General features: G+C 34.3%; 2 protein-coding genes across 2 annotated transcripts; one reads left to right on the plus strand and one right to left on the minus strand.

Annotated features, from left to right (window-relative positions):
* Positions 1–882: 882 nt before the first annotated feature.
* LOC131151902 (uncharacterized) lies at positions 883–17,401 on the plus strand. Its single transcript, XM_058103374.1, has 2 exons — positions 883–1,440; positions 16,864–17,401. The coding sequence occupies exons 1-2, from the start codon at positions 971–973 to the stop codon at positions 17,102–17,104; spliced, it is 711 nt and encodes a 236-aa protein (XP_057959357.1). The 5' UTR covers positions 883–970; the 3' UTR covers positions 17,105–17,401.
* On the minus strand, positions 14,077–20,417 carry LOC131151901 (pentatricopeptide repeat-containing protein At5g11310, mitochondrial). Its single transcript, XM_058103373.1, has 3 exons — positions 19,690–20,417; positions 14,586–19,422; positions 14,077–14,468 (listed from the first exon to the last, which is right to left on the minus strand). Exons 1-2 carry the CDS (start codon positions 20,288–20,290, stop codon positions 18,194–18,196), a joined length of 1,830 nt encoding a protein of 609 aa, XP_057959356.1. The 5' UTR covers positions 20,291–20,417; the 3' UTR covers positions 14,077–14,468; positions 14,586–18,193.
* Between the last annotated feature and the right edge of the window lie 2,417 nt (positions 20,418–22,834).

A 22,834-nucleotide genomic window follows, 5' to 3' on the forward strand; every position in this document is an offset into this window, starting at 1 on the left:
GTTATCCATCTAACATAAAACACATAAAACATGTATGAGAATAAATATGACCACAATGAGATTTGAGAATAATTATTCTATGTTATAAAAGATGCAGGAAAATAAATGGATATGAGAAAGAAATTTACGTGATTTGATTATGCCTACTGTAGACACCCTATTTTTGCCTTAACCAAATAGAACAAGGGGTTCCCTTTTATTATTTTATTATTATTAGTATTTTTATTATCGTTATTTTATTATTACTTTCTTCTAATTATTTTTATTATTTATTATTATTAATTTACTATAATTATTCTGGATTATTATTACTATTATTTTTATTTATTTATTTTTACCTTATTATTATTATAATTATTATTATTATTATTATTATATTATTATTATTATTATTATTTATTTATTAGCATTAGTATCTTATTTTGGTTATTATTATTTTTATTATCTTCATTTTTATTAGTAATGTTAACATTATTATTATTATTATTATTATTATTATTAATTTTTACTTTTAATACTAGTATTATTACTTTATTTTTATTAGTATAATTATTATTATTATTTTACTGATAGCATCTTTATTATTTTTATTTTTACTATAATTATTATTATTTACTATTAGTAGTAGTATTATTATTATTTATTATTATTATTACCTTATTGATGTTATTATTATTATTATCCTTATATTATTACTATAATTATTATTATTATTATTATTATTATTTCTATTTTCATTATTACCATAAGAATAAAAGTAAAAAAAAAAAAGAGAAAAAGAAAAATAAAATCAAAAAAGGAAGTTTTTTTAGGGTTTTAGAATTTTTCTTATAAAAGGGGGGGGCGGAGGAACCAAGAAGAAAACAAAAGAAAAACAACCATCTTCTTCTGTAGCCGCAGCTCTCCATCACAAAGCACCACCCTTTATCTTCCTTTGCAGCCGTAGCACAGCAACCACATAGCCTCTCCGATGCCCTCACAACCTCACTCACGGCCACCCAGCTACCTCACGACATCACGACAGCACCTCCCTCATTCTCCCGTCGCCCTCACGCTTCTCTCCCTCACTCACGATCCAGCCCCATCCTCGGCCAGTCCCCTGCAGCGCCCTACAACTCCAGCCCACCGAGCAACCTCCAACGACCACACCAGCATCCCTACTCCACGACCATCCTCTGCCCCGAGTCCACAGCAGGCAGCAGAGCATAACACAGTGGACCCGAGACTCCCTTGGCACCTCTCTGCTGCACAGCCGTGCTACACCACCGGGAGTCCTCTGTACCACCCATTCCTCCTTCTGCAGCTCCGACGAACATACCAAACAGCCCAGAGTCGGCACCATACTAGCTCCGGCGTCTTCGCTGCTCACGGCCACGACCCCATCACCGGCCATCTTCCCACTCGCCAACAGCCATCACCGAACCTCCACCAGTGCCCACGGTGAGTCCCCTGCCTCCCTCTGCTGTACCTGCACACACACACACATGAATATATATATATATATATATATATAAATATGGGTTCAGTTTGCATTTTATGACATAAAGTATAAGTTTTTTTTTTTTTTTTTACATGCTGTGTATACTTTTATTTATGTAAATTTTCTTATTATGTGTTTATTTTATTTTACTTGTTAGTACTATACTTGTTAGATAATCAATATAGTAATATTATTTTTAATTTTTAAATGGTAAATACTAATTGATTTTATCCTTCTTGTTGCAGGATTTTTGTTCATATTTAAATTTTAATTATTTTTATTTATGCATATTAAATACTAATTGATTTATTCTTCTTGGGTGCAGGATTTTTATTTATATTTAAATCTTTATTGTTTTTGTTTATGCATATTAAATATTAACTCATTTATTTTTCTTGGGTGCAGGATTTTTGTTTATATTAGATATTTTCTTGAGGTTTAAATATTATTATTGAATTTGTGTTATTTAAGTCATAGCTCTTTAGGATATGTTGTAATATTGTCGTTTATTGGTATTTTTGTCATGTGTATATTTAGGTAATAGGGTAATATGTTATTTCATATTATTTTTATTATTATGGTTTATTAGGTTATAAGATTGTCATGCATATATAATTTAGGTATATTAGGATTTATTATATTGTTTCTATTATCCTGTATATGATATAATTCATTATTTTGTATTGTACGTAATATAATGGTTGACCATGTAATACTGTAACTATTTAGGATTGTATGTCGAATTAGATTTGATTTATTACGATAAGTTTAGAAGTTACCATACTCATTGTTTACATATTAGTAATAGCTTGAATAGGTTTCCATAAGTTCATTATTTGTTTGTCTTTAATTTGATTTGTTTCATCAATTAATTGCTTATATACGTATGTATTGAATCTTTAATTAGGTGTCAATATTAAGGTAAATAAAATATGTATATTACTATTACCATAAATATTGTTATTGTTCCTATCATTATTTATTATTATCCTTATCATTTATTACTTACTATTATTATCATATCTATTATTTACTATTATTATTCATTAGTTGTTATTACTATTATATTTACTTCGTATATTAGTACGGTATTATTATGATTTTATATACTACTATTATAGTGTAGCGTCGCAATATTAATATGATATTATTAGTATAGAACTATTATTATAGTAATATGTTTTTATTATTGTTAATATTGTCATCACTTTTAATTATTACTAATGTTAAATATTTTTAGTACTTTTGTTCCTTGGGTATATTTATATTTTGTATCATGTATTATGATATTATTATTTTATAGTATTATTTTATTTTCGTATATGTTTATCCCTATGATTTTATTGCGGGGGTATGAGCCTTCGAGCTTCACATACCTTAAGCTCTGAGGGAATATATATGTATATATTACATTCATTTATTTATTTATTTTTCATGTGTATTTATAAACTCATAAAAGGAGTAACTTAAGACTTTTTAAATTAACTTATGGATAATTTTAAATTAATTAGGTACCGTTTGTAAGAACGGACGCGTAAGGGGTGCTCGTACCTTCCCCTCGCGTAACCAAACTCCCGACCCCAGTTCTGGTAACGTAGGCCCATTCTACCCCTAACGGGGTAGTAATCATGTATTCTAACCACACTAAAAGGTTAGTAGCGACTCCGATATTCCCATTTTTCCTGAAAATATTAAAATTGATTTTTATTTCGCCGCCCGGGGCACACGCGCTCCGAGACGTCACGACACCTACTCCACGGGTGGATGAGATAAAAAACATCACTATCTCGGGAGGAATTATAAGATGATTTAGAACCGACCCTTGTATAAAATATCTCCAACCTTGTACAAGATATCTCCCTTCTCTTTATCTCTCGTCTTCTTTCTATATACCCTACTTACTTTAAGCATGCAAGTTTGTATGCAAGCATGCAATGTGTGTATACAAATTTCATGGGTAGGGTGCCCTTTTATAGGGCAATATGGATAACAAGGCATTTATTGGAGTGGAAAACATAAGTGGTGGAAGATGGGGTGACATTCATATTTTTCATAACACTCCCACTTGGATGTCGCCCATATGCTAACTCCTTCTGGTAAGATATTTAAGATGTCTCATTTTGATGAGATGAACCAATTTCTTGAATGTTGTAGTAGGCAAAGTTTTGGTGAACAAATTTGCTAGATTGTCACTTAATCGAATCTGTTGAACATCTATATCACCATTTTTCTAGAGTTCATGTGTATAGAAGAATTTTGGAGAGATAGGCTTTGTTCTGTCACCCTTTATGTATCCTCCTCTTAGTTGAGTTATACATGTAGCGTTGTCTTCATATAAAATTGTTTGAATATCCTTGATTGATTGAATATCACAATTTGCTTGGATATGAGAAATCATTATTTGAGCCACATGCATTCTCTACTGGTTTCATGGATATCTAGTATTTCATAATGATTGGAGGATGTTGTTGTAATCATCTGTTTTACTAATTTCCAAGATATAACAGTTTTTTCATAAAGAAATACATATCCAATTTGAAATTTAACATTATGAGGATTAGATAGATATCCAGCAACTGCATATCATATTAGTTGGGATTTGAAATCAAATGAGTATAATAAACTCAAATGAGATGTACCTCTCAAATAGCGCAGAATGTGCTTAATTTTATCCAGTGTCATCGAGTAGAAGCAGAGCTATATCTTACCAGTAGATTTACAACAAATGCAATGTCGGGTCTTGTACAACTGGTCAGGCACATCAAAGAGCCGATAGTACTTAAATATAGTACTTCAAGACCAAGTAACTTCTCCCCCTCATCATGAGGTCTAAATAGATCCTTCTTAACATCAAGTGATTGCACCATCATTGGAGATTCCAAAGGATGAACTTTGTCCATATAGAATTGTCTTAATACCTTTTATGTATGTTTAGATTAATGAACAAGATTTCCACCATTTACATGTTCAATCTGTAGGCCAAGACAATGTTTTGTTTTTCCTAAATCTTTCATCTCGAATTCCGCTATTAAATAATTAGTAACTTTAGTAAGCTCTTCAAAAGTTACAACAAAATTCAAATCATCAACATAAACAGCACTTATAGCAAATCCGAATTCTAACCTTTTAATAAAAATGTATGGAAATATTGGATCATTTATGAATCCTTCTTTCATAAGGTACTCACATAATCAATTGTACCACATGCATCAAGATTGCTTTAATTCATATAAAGAATGTTGGAGTTTAATTGAATATAAATTTTTGGGTTTTGCTTCAGGAAATTTAAATCCTTCAAGGATTTTCATATAAATTTCATTATCCAACGATCTATATAGGTATGTTGTTACTACATCCATAAGACGCATGCTCGGTCGTTTAGCAACTATTAGCCCAATTAAGAATTTGAAAGTGATTCCATCCATTACGGGAGAATATGTCTCTTCATAATCAATTCCGGGTTTCTACGAGAAATCTTGTACCACAAGCATTGCTTTATATCGAGTAATTTCATTATTTTCATTCCTCTTGCGCACAAATACCCATTTGTATTCGACGAGTCAGACATCTTCTGGTGTCTGGACTACATGTCCAAAAACTTCTCTTTTTGATAGAGAGTTTAATTCTGATGTGATAGTCTCTTTCCATTTTGGCCTACTTCTATATCGACATTCATTATTAGATTTAGGTTCAGGATCCTCATTACTTCTGGTAATGTCAGTAGCTACTGCATATGCAAATGTGTTGTTGACAACAACTTTATTTTTATTCTACATTTCTCATGTGTAATGAATTGAGATCTCATTATTATTTCCAAGTACCTGTCCCTTTTCAAGGGATGTCACTTCAAAAGTTTTCTCTTTAAAAGATTCCTCTTCAAGAGGTTTCTCTTCTGGAGATTCCATAATAAGGATTTCATTTTCAGGAGAAATGCATTTGTGAATATCGAATGGATTATCCTCCTATCATCTTCTAGAGTGTTTACAAATTTCAATTTCCTCCTTCTGGGAGTTTTATCTTTTGCACCAATAGACTTTCCACACTTAACTTGCAGTTTAAGTTCATTATTCGGCTATTGTTCTTTAGGAACATCAATATGTGCTAGAATATTTGCAGCAGGTATAAGAGATTTTAATATGGCCTTGGTATTTGCAAAAGAATTTGGTAATTGATTTGCAACCCCTTGCAAATGTATAATCTTCTGAACTTCAAGTTCACTTTAATTTGTGCGAGAATTTAAATGAGAAATACTCATGGCATTCCATATGATTTCATCTTGTGCTTCAGGCACTGATTTTGCTCCCTCTAATGTAGGGAATACTACTTCATCAAAATGACAATCTTGAAAATGTGCTTTAAACAAATCACCTGTTAAAGATTCAAGATATCTAATAATAGAATGAGAATCAAAACCAACATAGATATCAAGCTTACATTGAGGACCCATTTTAGTTCTTTGAGGAGGGGCAATAGGAACATATACTTCTAACGAAAAGTTCTTAAATAAGAAATATTAGGTTGTTGCCTAGAAACTAATTGCATTGGTGAAAGATTATTATAAGCAGTTGGCCTTATACGAACTAAACATGCAGTATGAAGAATAGCATGTCCCCAAATAGATAAAGGAAATTTAGTTCTCATAATCATATGTCTATCAATGAGTTGAAGTCTCTAAATAAAAGATTCAGCTAAACCATTTTGTGTATAGGTATGAGCAACGGTATGTTCAACATCTATTCCAAGTGACATGCAATAGTTATTAAAAGTTTGGGATATAAATTCACCAGCATTATCCAAACGAATTGATTTAATTGGACAACGGGTAAAATGAGCTCGTAATATAATCAATTGAGAAAGAAGTCTAGCAAACACAATATTAAGAGTAAAAAGTAGAGAGACATGTGACCATCTAGTAAATGCATCAGTTAAGACCATGAAATATCTAAATGGTTTAGATGGTGGATGTATTGGTTCACATATATCACCATGAATTCTCTGTAAGAAACTGAGAGATTCAAGACTTACATTTGAAATAGATGGTTTGACAATTAATTTCCCTTGAAAGCAAACAGTACATATGAAATCATTTGATAAAAGAATCTTTTGGTTCTTTAGTGGATGACCATATGAATTCTTAACGATTCTTCGCATCATTACATCTCCAGGATGTCCAAGACAATCATGCCAAAGTGTAAATGACTTTAGATCATTGCACTTCTGGTGCAAGACATTATATGATTCAACTGTTTAAATTTTTGTATAATATAATCCAGAAGATAAAGTTGGCAGTTTTTCTAAAATTTGTTTCTTTCCAAAAACAATAAAAGTAATATAAAGGTATTCTTTACTGCCTTCATTTGTAGTTTCAATGTGATATTCATTGTGTCTTAAATCTTTAAAGCTTAATAGATTTCTTCTGAATATGTTGGAATATAAAGCTTCATCAATTTGTAATAAAGTACCATCAAGTAACTTTATATTAGCTCTTCTAAAGCCTTCAATCAATTTTGTAGAACCAGATATTATATTAACATTTGTTGAAGATATATTCAAGTAATGGAAATATTTTCTATCTCGAAGAATTGTGTGTGTTGTAGCACTATCAGTTAAACAAACTTCTTCAAAAGACATCTTAGAATCGATCAAAACTTTAAGACAGTTCACACTACAATACATATTTTAAAAACTCATTATTATAATTGATTATAGCAACAATAAATACAATAATTTATTTATTAAAATCAAAATACAATATTGCTTACTATATATATCTTAAAATATTACATCATTATTTTCATTTTGATTTACAAGAAAATCAGCAACATCAAAATAAACAGAGTTGGATAGTCTAACATTAAGATCTATTGGAAAAACATTATTAGCAAAATTTGTTTTAATTTTTTTACTCTTTTCGTTTTCTTTATAAAGGCTTAGTATAAATCTACCAAGTGTTTGTGTGTACGACAGGTACGCAATCAATGACCTTTTCCTCCGCATCTGTAACATTTAGTTTTATGTTGCCTAGGTCACTGATTTTAATCATTAACCCGCTTCTGGGGGTCATCCCTCTTCTGGGGGTTATCCTTCTTCAAGGGGATTGCAGTCTCACATTGATGCCCATGATTATTTCGACCACGACCATGCCAGCAGCCTCGTCCTCGACCACAAGATGTATTTATATTCACTTCAGGGAATGAGGTCAAACCAATTAGATGAGTTTGGTGATTTTTCATCAAAAGCTCGTTATTTTGCTTAGCAACAAGAAGACATGATATAAGTTCAGAAAATTTAGTAAATTTCTTCTCCCTATATTACTACTGTAGGAGCACATTAGTGGGATGGAAAGTAGTAAAAGTTTTTTTCTAGCATGTCTTCATCAGTAATATTTTCACCACATAATTTTAGTTTCGATATAATCTTATGCAGAGCTAAGTTATATTCACCGACTATTTTAAAGTCTTGTAACCTCAAGTTATAACCATTCATATCAAACTTTTGGTAAAATCACAGTTTTTTGGTAGTTAAATCTATCCTTTAAACTTTTCCATAGGATAAGTAAGTCTTTAATAATGAGATATTCAGTCTTTAATTCTTCATCTAAATGGTGATGGAGGAAGAACATAGCTTTTGCGTGATCCTGCAGAGATGTGGCATTTCCATCTAAAATAGTATTTCCTAAGTTTATTGCATTTAGATGGATATCAATATCAAGAATACATGATAAATAATTGTTGTCTTTGATATCAAAGGCAACAAATTCAACTTTGTTTAGGTTCGACATTTGAATAAATTAACAATAATAAGACAATTTAGAAAACAAAATGTAAAAACTAAAATAAAACTGAGATAATAAGATAATATTATTTTCACCCTTCTGGGGTACTTAAATATGTTTCTTCAGGAACATTATTTTATTTTTCTAAATTTGTACTCTTTAGGAGTATGATTCCAATTTACAATATTAAATTGGGTAATAATTTACCATCTCTTTCGGAGGTTAAATATATTACCTCATCTGGAGGATAAATATTTCACCTCTTCAAGATGTCGATTTGAACATCTCTTCAGAAGGTTAAAAATATACCCTATTCAGGAGATAAATATTTATCATCTCTTCTGAAAATTAGATGTACAGTCTCTTCAGGAGGTCTATCGCTTCGAAAGACTAAATATGTAAACAAAATATTTAAATATATTGTCTCTTCAAGAGGTCTATCTCTTTAGGAAATTAAATATGTAGACAAGAAATTTAAATAAATTGCCTTTTCAGGAGAACTATCTCTTCGAGAGATTTAAATATATAACCTCTTCAGAAAGATTATCTTACCATCTCTTCTGGAGATTGGTACTCTTTAAACTTTAAATGACATATTCTCTTTTGGATAATATTATATTCTTGTCAAGTAAAACTTACAAGAAATAAATAAATTAAATAACAATTAAAGAAATAACTCAATTGGTTATAGTCTCATATAGATAACGTGTTATAAAAGATGTAGGAAAATAAATAAAAACGAACAAAAATTTACGTGGTTCGGCTATGCCTACTCCACGGACGGATAAGATCAAAAACTTCACTATCTCGGGAGGAATTACAAGATGATTTGGAATCAACCCTTGTACAAAAACCTCCGGCCTTGTACAAGATATCTCTCTTCTCTTCTATCTCTCCTCTTCTTTCTATATACCCTACTTACTTTAAGCATACAGGTGTGTATACAAGTATGCAATGTGTGTATACAAATGTGAGGGGTAGAATGCCCTTTGATATGGTAATATGGATAACAAAACATTTATTGAGGTGAAAAAACCGAAGTGGTGGAAGATGGGGTGACATTCATATTTGTCATAACATTCTATATCTATTCCAATAACTTTTATATAATCATTCTCTTAATACTAATAATACATTTTTTTAAAACTAACCTCCGGGCTTAGTTTTTCATGAGTTGAACTTCACTTTCTCAGCAATAAAAGTGATGATTACAAGTGGGGGGGGGGGGACTCACATGGATAAAAATAATTTCACAAAAATAATTGGATGGAACTCAATAGTCATGAGAGAACAAACAAATAAAATTTCGCCACCAAAAGTCATCTCCCCTTAAACAATGCACACAAGAATTTTTATGAATATTCACCCTTCTACTTGGATTGTATTTTCCCTTTCTTTCTTTTACTTTGCTTATTAGTTGATTCCTCTTCTCTTACCCCTAATCAATATGCTTTACACATTGGATTCTTTCAAAAGATTATCGTTTGAGTGTCCTTCACCGTCCCCGGAGCGGAAGATCAAGTTAGCCTTGGTCGACGCGTGGTCTTCTAATCTCAAACACAAATCGATGATTGAGAATTGAAATAATGAGAATAAGATAGGGGCTTACTATCATTCTCGTGGGGCGCCTTTGGTATCTCACCTTCTCTATGCGGATGACATTCTTATTTTTGCCAATGGCAAGAGAAGTTCCATTCGAATGCTTATTAAGACTTTGAAGAAGTATGAGGATTGGTATGGTCAATTGATAAATAAAGAAAAGTCAAGTATTTTTTTGTCAAAGAGAATTGCTTTTGCTCGAAAGAGATCTCTGTTAAGGACGACTGGATTTACGGAATGAGGTTTTCCTGCTACATATTTGGGTGTTCCTTTGGTATCGGGTCGTCTTACGGCCCGTATTTTAGAGCCCCTAGTTAATAAATTGAGGAAAAAGATAGCGGGTTGGAAATTTAAGCTTTTATCTCAAAGGGCCCACCTAATTTTAATTAAGCATGTATTATCATCAATGGCGGTTCATCAATTGGCAGTATTGGACATTCCTACTACTATCTTCAAAAAGATAAATTCTATGTTATCGAAATTTTTTTGGAGTGGAGTAAATGATAAAAAGAAAAGGAATTGGTGTTCATGGTTTAATATATGTAAGCCTGTTTGTGAGGGTGGTTTTGGTGTTAAGGATTTGGAGGAGGTAAAAAAATCATTGCATATGAAGTTTGTGTGGAGATTGTTAACTATGGATAATCTGTGTACTCAATTCTTTAAAGCCAAGTATTTGTATAAGAAACACCACTTGAGAGAAATGAAACTAGAGAAAAGAACCAGATTTTGGAGATCGATTGTTCGTATGATTCCTAAAGTTTCAGAGCATGTCCATGTTCAAATTAAAGAAGGGTCGGCTTCTTTCTGGTTTGATCGTTGGTTAGCCTCCGGCCCCCTTTGTGCTAAGGTTCAAGAAATCAGTAACCATAAGCTTCGAACTCGAGATTGTTGGGATAGAGATGGGTGGAATGTTGATTTATTAGTGGATCTGTTGGGTGAAGATCAGGTTGAGGAAGTAATGAACTCTGCTATTTCTTGCAAGGAGGGTCCAGATACAGTAATTTGGGAACCTTCAATAGATGAGAAATTCACCATGCCAAGTGCTTGAGAAATTATAAGGGAGCATAAAGAGGAATTCTCAGTTGCAAAATGGATCTGGCATCCTATGTTGCCAAAAAGGGTGTCAATTTGTATGTGGAAGTCTTGGTTCGCTTGTCTTCCGGTTGATACTCGTATTAAAGAAGTAGGTGTCCAGATGGTCTCTCGATGTGATTGTTGTTCAAAGGCCAAGATTGAATCTCTAGACCATGTATTTTGCACCGGATCTTTTGCTTAGGAGGTATGGAAAAAAGCAACAGCGGCGTTGGGTGTTAGTTGTATGGCAACGAGTACTTGGAAAGACAGAGTTAATGTCTAATTTAGTTGTGCAAAATGGGCCTCACAGTTAGGCATTTTAGTAGGTCTTATACCTAGTCTCATCATTTGGAGACTCTGGACTCATCGAAGTAGAGTCAGGATGGAATCAATTCATGATTCGGTAAGAACTGCGTGGCTTGATATTAAATATTGGCTGAGATCCATTTTAGACAAGCAAAATAAATGTGCACCTGCTTCTTGCACGGATATTGCAGTCCTTCTTGCTTTGGATATTCAAGTAAAAAATGTGGGGGTTCGTCTTCCTCGTGTAGTCAGATGGTGTAAACTTGGGATAGGTTAGGTTAAGTTGAATATGGATGGGAGCTGTAGAGGTAACCTAGGGAATTGTGGTGGTAGAGGCGTGATAAGAGATGAAAAAGGTTTATTTAAAGCAACTTTTTCCTCATTATTGGGTTATGGAACAAATAACACGGCTGAATTGAAGGCAATTATTTTAAGGATTAATCTGTACAAAGATCTCGGATTTGATCAAGTGGAGATTGCATGTGACTCTGCTTTGTTGGTTCAGTGGATAAATTCTGGGAAGTGCTCGATTTGGAACTTATGGGAATTGTGGGAAGAACTTATGCTAGCATTAAGAGGCATATAGTTCAAAGTGGAACATGTTTACAGGGAGGTGAATAAAAGTACAAATTTCTTTGCCAAATAGGGTGAATCTGGTATTTCTCAATCATATAGTTGCCAAGATGATCTTCCTCAGCAAATCAGGGGAATGATTCGATTAGACTTGTTGGGTTTTCCTTCTTTGCGCTCATAATGTTTTGTATTATTACACTTTTAGTGGTTTGGTTTCTTAGTTTTTTGGTTGCTAGTGCTTGATTTTTTGGTTTAGTTTATATTGGTTAAGTTAGTTTTGGGATCTTGGAATTTGCTTCCGTTGTCCCAAAGTCTCAAAAGTGTAACCACGGTTTTCCTCCGCCATAAGTGAGAGGTTTTCTAATAAAGTTAGGAGGTGCCGCCCTCTTTTACCAAAAAAAAAAAAAAAAGAGAATTGAAATAAAGAGAGTGGATAATCCAATTGTTAGCTAGGAATTGACTTCTATTAAATGAAAGAGTTTCACGGGAATTGTCTTAATCGTCGGATATCATTGAGAAATAAATAGGAAGAAGTGTTATCGATCCTGCAATTCTTCCCAGTATGGAATGAGTAAAGAATCAAGCTACACGTCTCGATCTATACGAAGGGGTTTAAGGGGGGACTTCTGCAACGGGCTACGCCACCCAAACCAACTAAGGGAAGTCGCATCCGTCCATCACAAACACCTACAATGTCATGATCACATTGAGACCCGACCTACATTCATCAATCATCTGGTAGGAATTTCTCTTCTCAAGGTAGGTTGCAAGCCAATAAAAGGAAGACTCTCTCGAAAGGTGTCTGCTTGTGGAATAGAAAGAGTTCGTTGCATCAACAAAGTGTAGTAGTCAAAAACGCAATCTTAAGCTCATCGAGGAGTACTCCTCAGGCTGTTCGATACTTTAATCCAATAGAAGTCCAATCCAAGCTCCGGTCCTTTGATTTTTTCATCTCGAGTTGCTTTGTCTTCCATGCTCGGGCTAAGCCCTTGCCTTGCCCCGTCACCTCTGCTTGGCTATTTGCCTTTCACGTCAAAGTTGAAGAAAGGAGAGTGATGTAGAAGACAGGGAAGAGGGAATATGATGATGTTTCAAGATCATTAGCCCCAATGACAATGACAACACAATATTCCTCTCTCTCTCTCAAAGTATAAATATAAATTGAAATGATTGGTAGTTCAATACGATTCATACTGAGGCTGGAAGATTCTCTACCAGCTTGCTCGTGAACAGCAACAGGGAAGCTGCAGGGAAATGCAGAAGAACCAAAACTGTTGTCAAATAAAATCCACAGAGATCCTCACGCATTCTCTATGCTATTATTAGCTGCATTATTGATATGTACCATCACCATGGTCTTTGTTATCGTCGTCATCTAATCATTCTTCAGAAAAGAAGAAGTAAACAACAAAGATAAAGAAATCAGTCATATTATCAACATCACAATTCAGTGAATTAGTTTTATATAATCATGTGACAATGACAATTAGATTCCCAAGTAGCGTAAAGTTTTTGTATGATTAATCTCTAACAAGTTTCCTGATTTAAATAAACTACTAGCGTTCTGGACAATGATCTATAAAATCTATTTTACTAATGTATCCACATTATAAGGGGGAAAAGGAGACAACATGAAGTGACTACTATGATTGACACAATCAGGTCCCACCCGTAATTGATCAGTTAGTAGTTATGCCATCCAGGCTTTCGTGAACAGTTGGGATCCTTGAACTCTCCATAAAACCCCTATTTGGACTGATTGCTCTCTCTCTCTCTCTCTCTCTCTCTCTCTCTCTCTCTCTCTCTCTCTCTCTCTCTCTCTCTCACACACACACACACATACACAGACAGTCCATTTGAAAATGAAGGTCAGATGATAGGCACCTTTGATACAAGTGATTTAGGCACAGAGAGTCCATTTGAAAATGAAGGTCAGATGATGGGGCAACTTTGATACAAGTGATTTAGGCATACATCACCAATATAGAAGGAGAATATTGCTGAGCAATGGTTTATGGAACAAGTTCATGAATCTTGCATGTGAAGAATACACAAACATGCACACACAGTGAACTTCTACACAATAAAAAAAAATTAAAATTAAAATAATGAACCAATATCAAGAAACATAAAGATTTATGGTAAGCAGTTAAATATTTGAGAATAACTTAGCTGGTTAGCATTGCTTTATTATTATTATTATTATTATTATTATTATAAACAGCAGAAGGAAACACAAATACCATGCTAGGCCTCGTGAATTTGGACCTTTGTTTTGAGTTTGTGTGGATTTAAACAAAATCCAACACAAAATCATATATATTTTCAACCTAATTCACATCCAAAGCTTGAAAAAATTCATGCTCCTACACACAATGTCTGAATCAATAAAATCAAACGGGTACAACTCAAGTACGAAAAACAAAAAATTACTAGAAAGAATCAATGGTAGCATGGCGCTATTAACAAAAGTATGCCCATTGAACCAGACATGCAGGGTTCAAATCCAATTGTCTTGAACTGTGTTGACTGACAACTCAACAACATTAAGAGCTCCTCTATTTATTTCCTTCCAAACCAGCCAAAAAATAGTGTGTAAGACGAGCTGTACAAGTTTTTCTCTTTGTTTGTCGGTGTGAATACCATTCCAAGTCCACAATTCTGCTAAATATTAATTGAAAATTAATATAACAAATTTTGTTGCTGGAATCATATGTCTTAGGAGCGACAAAAGGTGCTCAAAAAATCCCAACCAATGAAATACACTTCAGCACTTGCCTATCAAGGGAGTTGCCAAAGCAAAGTCAATCTGCCAAAAATAGCTCTCTCAAAAATGGCAGGTAATCATGTTCCAAGAAAGATTTGTCCAAGTAATTGATGAATGCCATCTTATATACCTGTTGCATCAACAACAATTTTAATTATACAAACATCCGGGGCAAAACAAAATGATGGTCTAATATATTGATTACATTACCACATTAGGCACAAGGATTACGAAGTATTAATGTAAAAACCATTTCCCCCAGACCAATTTCATGGCCATTCTTAAAAGTACCTCATCCAATCTTTTTGATCTCCAAAGGCAATGATTCCAGGAAAATAGAGGATTGTTGTGCTGTGTGTATGCATTCCCCCGTTCAAAATGAAAAAGCAATAAAAAAATAAGTGTATCTTTTCAGAAGCACTAGCAGTATTTGGAGGTTGAGGTCATCCAGGGCTTACTTGCAAAGCTTTATGAGAGCCCATAGCCAGAGGTTCAGGAGGATAGGATGCTTTTGGTGTGTGACAAGGATAATTTTCACTGTCAAATCTTTCCATGCCTACCTTATGGAGTTCCAAGGTCACAGATTTCATTGGTTCTGATTTGGGACATAGGGCTCGTAGCAAGATTACATTTTTTTTTCCGGCAGACAGCAGTATGGGAGTCCATCCTTACCAGTTACCAGGGATAATTCAAGTGTGAGATGATTTATGTCAATTGGTTCTACATGTGCAAAGAAAAAGGAAAGATGTAATTATTTTTTCACTCCATTGCCAAGGGGCAGGAAAGATATGGTGTTTCATGCTTTCCATGCTGGGATTTCAGCTGGTGATGCCAAGATCGATGAAGGCTTGTTGCAGGACTTTTTTTTTTGGGGGGGGGAGGGAAATGCTAAATCTAATGATCCGAAGTTTTAATTCAATATTTTTCCCATCAAATATTTTTTTTTATTAGTTAAAAAGTAAGGAACCATCACGTTATAATTCTAATTTCAATCATTATTAAACTATTTCACAAAGGAAAATCTCTTCTAGACATAGAACATCTCAACATCCTCTCCAAAATATACAAGTGCCATTACACATTTTTCACAAATATATCTGTATAGAAATATACCCCTTATGTTCCACATTTTAGAGCATGAGCTGTAATGTGCCTCTTGTGAGAAGCAGTACCTTCAACATTCTAAGTAATATTGATCTATCTTTCTTGTGCAGTTTTTTATTTCTTTCTCGTAAAAGGCAAAGAAACATTTCTCATGCATTTGTTTCTTCTATTGGGATACTAAGCCCATTTTTTCTTGTGTTTATAGGGGTACGGATATTCTAGAGGATGCTTGTATGGCAGTAGAATCCTTGTAGATTTGCACATACCCAAATATATGGGCTGTACATGAGCCTTCCTAGTTTATATAACTACCTTGCCTATTAAAAGAACAAAAAAGGGTACAAAAATCTATGTACTTTTTCTTCTCATCGAATGCTAAGCCTATTACTTGGTTGGAAAGGTCTTTTGAAGAGGAAGGACTGTAGTGCATGGGATGGAGAGTGTTAGGGCTCCAGGGCCAAATGGATTTTATATTGATTTTTTTTTCAAGATTGTTAGGATGAGATGAGGGTGAATTTGTTGAAGATTTTTAACGAGCTTTATGTGACTGGGATTCTTGGGAAGAGTACTAATTCAATGCTCATCCCTTTGGTGCCCAAAAAGAGTAGGTCCATTGCGGGGGTGTTTATCTAATCCGTCTTTCACAAGATTATTGCCAAAGTATGATCGTGTTAGTTGGAATTTTCTGAAAAGGTTATCATAAGGAAGGGCCTTGGTGAGAGGTGGTCTTGGATGAGGTGGTTAGTTGGGAGGTTCTTTGTTGGTCTAAGGAGGAGTGGCGCTTGGGGGGAGGGTGTGTTGGGAAAGTTTCCGTCTAAAACATGGCTCTAATAGATAAATGGTTGTGGTATTTTCCCTCAAAGGTGAACAACTAAAGCCTTAAGAGTTATTAAAAATAAATTTTGCTTGCAAGTGAAGTGAACAATTGTGATGAATTTGGGAATTTAATGTTCTTCTAAGAGCTCTTGGAGGTTTATTTTTCATACACATTTTATTCATCCCTTTCACCAAAATATAAATTGGGCAATGATTCTCATATTCACTATTGGGAGGATTTCTGGTTGAGGGATTCTGCAATATTTATGATTTTTCCCCATCTCCGCAGCTTTCTCTGGTTCATAATCCTGTCATTCTTTATGATCATAATTGGTAATACCTTTTTATGGGATTCACATTTTTTTGTAGATATTTAAATGATAGGGAGGTGGACGAGCTCTTTTTCTTTGTTTTCTCTGTTGGAGCTTTGGAGGCTGCTTGTTCTTCCCATAGGATGTTTGGGTTTGGGTTTGGGATTTGGGTTCCTGGAGAGCACTACACTGCTTGTTTACTGGGGATGTATGGAATGAATCGAATGTTGCTTTGTGTACTTGGAGAGAGTCTCCAAAGATGGTGGAAGACCTTTTTTTTCCCTGGCTATTTCATTTAGGGGCTTTGGGAGGAGTAAGGATGCTGGTTGTCTCTGGAAATCTGGCAGTTTTTGCTGTTTCATGAGGAATTTCAACTGGAATGGAATGCGTGTATTTTCAACGGGAAGGAGGCTGATTTTATCTTTGCTTGGGACAGGATATGGTATGTGGCTTTTCTTCGGGCTTGTGCAGGCTGTGTATTTTAAGGGAACATGTTTCCCAGACTTCCAAAGGGATTAACAGGCTTTAGTAATTGGACTTTGAACGTTATTTTATCTTTTGGATTTTATTTCATTTTCGGATTTGCTATCCTTCTCTATTTATATTCTTATCTCTTCTAATGACATCTTTTCTTTCGTTATTTAAAAAAAAAACAATGAGAAGAGTTCCAATGAACTTTAACACAGCCACAATCACAAAAGAGTTGATTAATTTTTGGGGAAAAAGTCCTCTTATCTGACAAAGGTATTCTATCAAAAAATAGCAATGCAGCGTATACTTAAAAAGCAGTAAGAGCTTTACTGAAGCCAACCTAAATCTGATTTTATAAAAGGAATGTAATAAATACACATTTTTTTTTAAAAATGCAATCCATTATAGTAGAAAAGTTTACTTCATACCACACCTTACTGCTTTTTCACTTACTGAAAACTGCATACAAAGCATTAAATCACATCTTCTCTTTATGCTGCACATATCAAAGACATGAATTTAGCAAACTGGCACAAGAACTTCGACACTTTTTGGTGAAAGACAAAATATTCAGAAATGCTCACTGCATCAGAGGCCTATACATGTCCACTCTGAATCCTAACATATCTAAAGCTCAAAGTTACTTTGATTTCTATTCCTGTATCCTCCATACCGTAATCCACCTTCATGTTCCACAGATTCTCCACTAGCATCCTCTTATAACAGGCTTTTGCATTTGCTTCACTGATATAGATCTGGACTTTCAACTTAAATACTAACATCCTAGATCTCTACGCATAATTTTCAGCAATATATCAAGGTTTGTTAATAAATTTAACTCCACAGAAATCCTGGGATAGAAAAGTTAATGCAATAGAAGAAAACAACTGCTGCTGAATTTTGGAGAATCTATAGCTTCATTTTTCATTAGCTCTTCTCCTGATTTCCTCTATTAACTTGTTTGCACTTGATACAGGACTTTCAGAAGAACTTCTCCGCTTAACTAGCTCTCTTGGATTTCTACAGGTTTTTAAAATATCAGACATTGCTTTGGCCTTTTGAATTATAGACATTTTCCTTACACGTGGTGCATCTTCACCTCCTCTATAAGTGTTTGGCAACTTCATTGAATGAGGGACAGAAGCCATCATATCACGTAATTTCCGTACCATTTCTGTCATCCCCCGTTTCTGTAGCTCATAATTCATTTTCTGAAAAGTAAGGTATTGAGGAACAATACCCCTCCGGATCATGTCCTCAAACTCTGCAAAAGCCTCTTCCAATCTATGCATTTTGAACAGCAAATGCACCAACATGGTACTCGTAGCTAAATCCAAATCACATCCCCTAACTCTCATTTCCTTGCTAATTTGGATCACTAAGTCCAATCTCTCCCGTTCACACAACATCTTCACCAGGAGATGGTAAGTGAGCCGATCAGGCATGTGTCCAGACTTGATCATTTTAGTATAAAGATTCATCCCCTCTTCAATTTTCCCAAATTTTGAAAAGTATCGAAAGAAGTAATTGTAAGTTGTAGGAGTTGGCACAAACCCCCAACCAATCATCATCTTAAGGATCTTGCTAGCCCCTACAAGATCACCTGCCTTGCAAAAACCCTTCACAAGAGAATTGAAGGTCGAAATTGTGGGACCTGAGTCCAAGAGCAGAAAGCGTTCCATCATCCCTAATGCCTCCTTAAACTTCCCCTCTTCCCCTAAAGCATCAATAATTGAATTATATACAATAGCATTTGGCTCAATTCCTTCCCTCCTCATTTCATCCACTAATTCAATTGCTCTCTCTGTACGACGCACTCGACAATATCCCTCAACAAGAGTACCATAAGTCACAATAGTTGGGGTCACATTTTCTTTTCTCATCTCCAACCAAAGCCGTTCCACTCGTTTAAGCTTCCTCAACCGAAACCATCCATTTAATAGTATATTATAAACCCGTGTGGAAGGAACCGAACTTGGGTCCACTACCCTCTTCCTATCAAAATACTCTGACGCTACCCTAGCATGCCCTTCTTTGCAAAGTGAATCTAACAAAATCTCCAACAAGTTCATTTCAAATTTTGACTCCTGAATCAGATCTAAATTACACGCAAATTCAAATGTTCGAATCGCCGATTGGGGCATACCTGCACAAGCATATTGCTTAATAAAAATTGAGAACTAAAATAAATTTTAAACAAATTCAATTCTTAATTGAAATTTATTATTTAAAAAAAAATAACTGGTCTATATTATATTCGAACTTCAAATGTACAAATTGCAGGCAAGGCAGTGGGTAACCAACCAAGCATAATGCCTAACAGGAATATTGAACTAGCCAAATTTGAATCGAGAATGGGGTCTAGAGATGAAATGCAAAGTCAAATGAGTGAAATGTGGAAATAAGGTCATACCGGCACGAGCATAGCGCCTGATGAGGATTGCAAAGGTATCAATAGAGACCAAACTAAGTCTCTCATTGTCGTCCAGATGATCGACCAAGAGAGACCAAGCAGAATCAAATTGCCGCGCTTTAGCGAGGACATTGATCATCGAGTTAAAGACGACGGCAGAGTGTTGAAACCCAGGTTGCTTCTTGGCCCACAGGAAGAGACTGAACAAGGGTTTTGGGGAGGAATCCAAGTGATCGAAAATGGCTTGTAACAGGCACGGACCCGGTTCAATTCCGGTCCCATCCAAGGCAGTTTCGAGGGGCGGACCGGGTCGGAGGCTAGGGTTCGTGAGGAGGCCACGGAGCGTAATGAAGTCACCGTGATGAAAATTAGGGTTGTGGTCGGGAATAGCGTTTGGGAACTGAAGAGAGGTGGCAGGCGGCACTGGGTTCGGGTCTTGGTCTGAGGCCAGGGGTGGGGATATGGACGGCCATGACTGGTCAGAGAAGAGCCTGTGGGCAATAATTTGAAGATTAGGGTTAGGGCTTGGACCGGTGTGGAGGTGGAGGAGGGACAGAGAGAGAAAGGAAGCGTGTCTGTGCAAGTAGAAGGGAGTGTTCATGGCTGTCTGGGTGGGAGGAGGAGAGGCAATCACCGACGAAAGATGCTCGCTTGGTTTGGCGATGCAGAGTTATGATATTTGAACGGTCAAAATTTTCATAATTAATGGTTCTCCTTTACTCTTGTTTACTCAGCATTTTTTTTTTAAAAAAAATTTAAATGGAGCTCCTAGGCCATGATATCATGTTAAAATTTAAATTTGAAATCTTCAATATAGAAGACCTGATCAGAAATTATCGATAAATATTCTTGTATAATATGCTTTATATTAAGATAATGTTGCAAAATCATAAAAAAAAAAAAATCTAATTTGAGATATAATAACTCTTAGGTATAACAAACTAAATGATGGATCGTGATTTGAGAGTTATGTATTTGAATTTAAGAGTTTGGATGCAAATATACTCGTTGTTTTCTAATTTTAATGAGTGAATTTGAATTTGTAATAGTGTATTTAGACACACTAAATTTATGAATATGAAATTATCCCAAGTTTATGAGTTTTAAATCTAAATTCTTGTCTGAGCATTTCTAGTGATGCTATCTAGAATCATCGGGTAGAAACACCTCCTAACAAGCACTAACTTGTTCAAGTGAGATATGGATCCTCCTCCTCCGGCTATACCTGACGTTGAACCTTATTCATATGTTATTCTAGCATTGGCATCTCAAACTTTGGAGCACCACAGTTCCTCTTCCGTTTTCGTCTTGAGAATTATATTCCATAGGTATACACGCCACATTTTCTATTCTAGTTAAAATCTTAGGGTTAGAATCTGTAAGTGTCATCCTAGGGCTAGATTTTTTTTTTTTTTTTTCCCTTTGAAGCTATAGTTCTATCCTGCTTCTCCACTATAATACATTTTAGGAAGGCCAAACAAGACCAGCAATGAGAAGGCTTGCTTCAAATTGAACCCCTAATTTTGTTGCATCCCTAAACAAAGAACTAATGTTTTGTTTGGTTATTGAAATAGAATGGAGTAGAAAAGGAATAAAATGAAAACTTGAGTGAAGTGGAGTGAACTGCATTGTGTAGTTTAGTCCTGCTTGTTAGCTACCTTTTTAAAATCATGCCTTCTTACTTTTTTAGGCTATATATAATTAATGACAGATTTTCTTTGTGAGCTGACATGAAGAATTTTGGAAGCATGAGAAGTTTTTGGAGAATTTCTCATGAGAAAAGCAGTTTAGGTGCATCTTTTCTTTTTTCTTTTTTTCTTATGATATGACCTACTTCAGGTATTAATAGTCATTATTTGAATGACTGCTCTAGGGCTAATCAATCAGTCTTGTTTATTTTTGCTACTTAACTGAATTTTGAACCTTTTTTAAATTGAAACTAGAGTTCCGAATTTATTTTATAACTTTTACTTCAAATCTGACCGCGAAATTTGTTAGGCTCATATATAATATTTATATATAGGAGCATATAGATTTAATTTGGTGATTTTTGAAACTTGAAAAGATATTTTTTTTTTCAAAGTGATGAATTCTGGGATGCAGTTCAATTAACAAAACTAAAAGTCAATTTCAAAAATCAAGTTTAATGACCAAACGATGTTATATGGATACAAAATTTGTTTCTAATTTTTAAGCATAAAAAGAAGATCATTTCGGGATAAACCTCATATTTTTAAGAAAAACGATTTATTAAATACAATCGAATTTTGAATTAGACCTTTGAGGGGGTTTAGTGAATTTATAATTCATTTTTTAAGTCATGGATTTGTGGTTATCTTGTGATAAGTTAAGGTTTTACTAGAAAGTTTTCAATTCCCAAGGAGATCAAGGTAAGTGGGTTTGATTATTCAGCTTTTTATAAAATATACCCGAGTTTATTTTGAAGAAAATATTTTAATTCTCTCGGGTAATTTACAACATTATGATATTCTATTGAAAATAAATGATTTTAGCACGAAAACTGTGTGACATTATCTTATTTTTGATAAAGTGTATTATATGTTTTATGAAACAATGAGCAATGATAACATTTTTATGATGCTATTTTTTATTGCATGATTTATATATTAGTATGTTTTAAAGACCCTTATGACTTAGAGATTACAGAGTTACAGATACTTAGTACCGTATCTTACAATTTGCAATCACAGAGAGTGCACCCATACTCTTTTACAGAGTGGTTTTCATAGCAGTAGATTTATCCCGAATGCAAACATGGTTTCAGACCAAGACTTAATAGGGAAAATCTCACTTACAATTATAATTTGACTTAGTTTTGTTGGCCGCCAGCTAACTCCAATTTTTGGACCGCACAATCCTACCATGAAGGTAAACGTGGCCCACAATTTGCAAGCTTAAGGGATCTTTTACAGAAAAAGTATGAGAGGATATATATATATATATATAATTATTATAGTTACAGTTCATTGCTTTAAAAAACAGTTACAGTTTACAACTAACAGTTACAGTATACAATTGCAAAAGTCACAACTAAAGGTTAATGGAAATAATTTTATGCAAAAATTTATAAATGTTTTTATAGTTTTACTAATGCAGTTTTGAAACTATAGTATTAAATGTTAAT

The sequence above is a fragment of the Malania oleifera genome, chromosome 3, assembly GCF_029873635.1.
Source record: "Malania oleifera isolate guangnan ecotype guangnan chromosome 3, ASM2987363v1, whole genome shotgun sequence".
Classification (NCBI taxonomy): Eukaryota; Viridiplantae; Streptophyta; class Magnoliopsida; order Santalales; family Ximeniaceae; genus Malania; species Malania oleifera.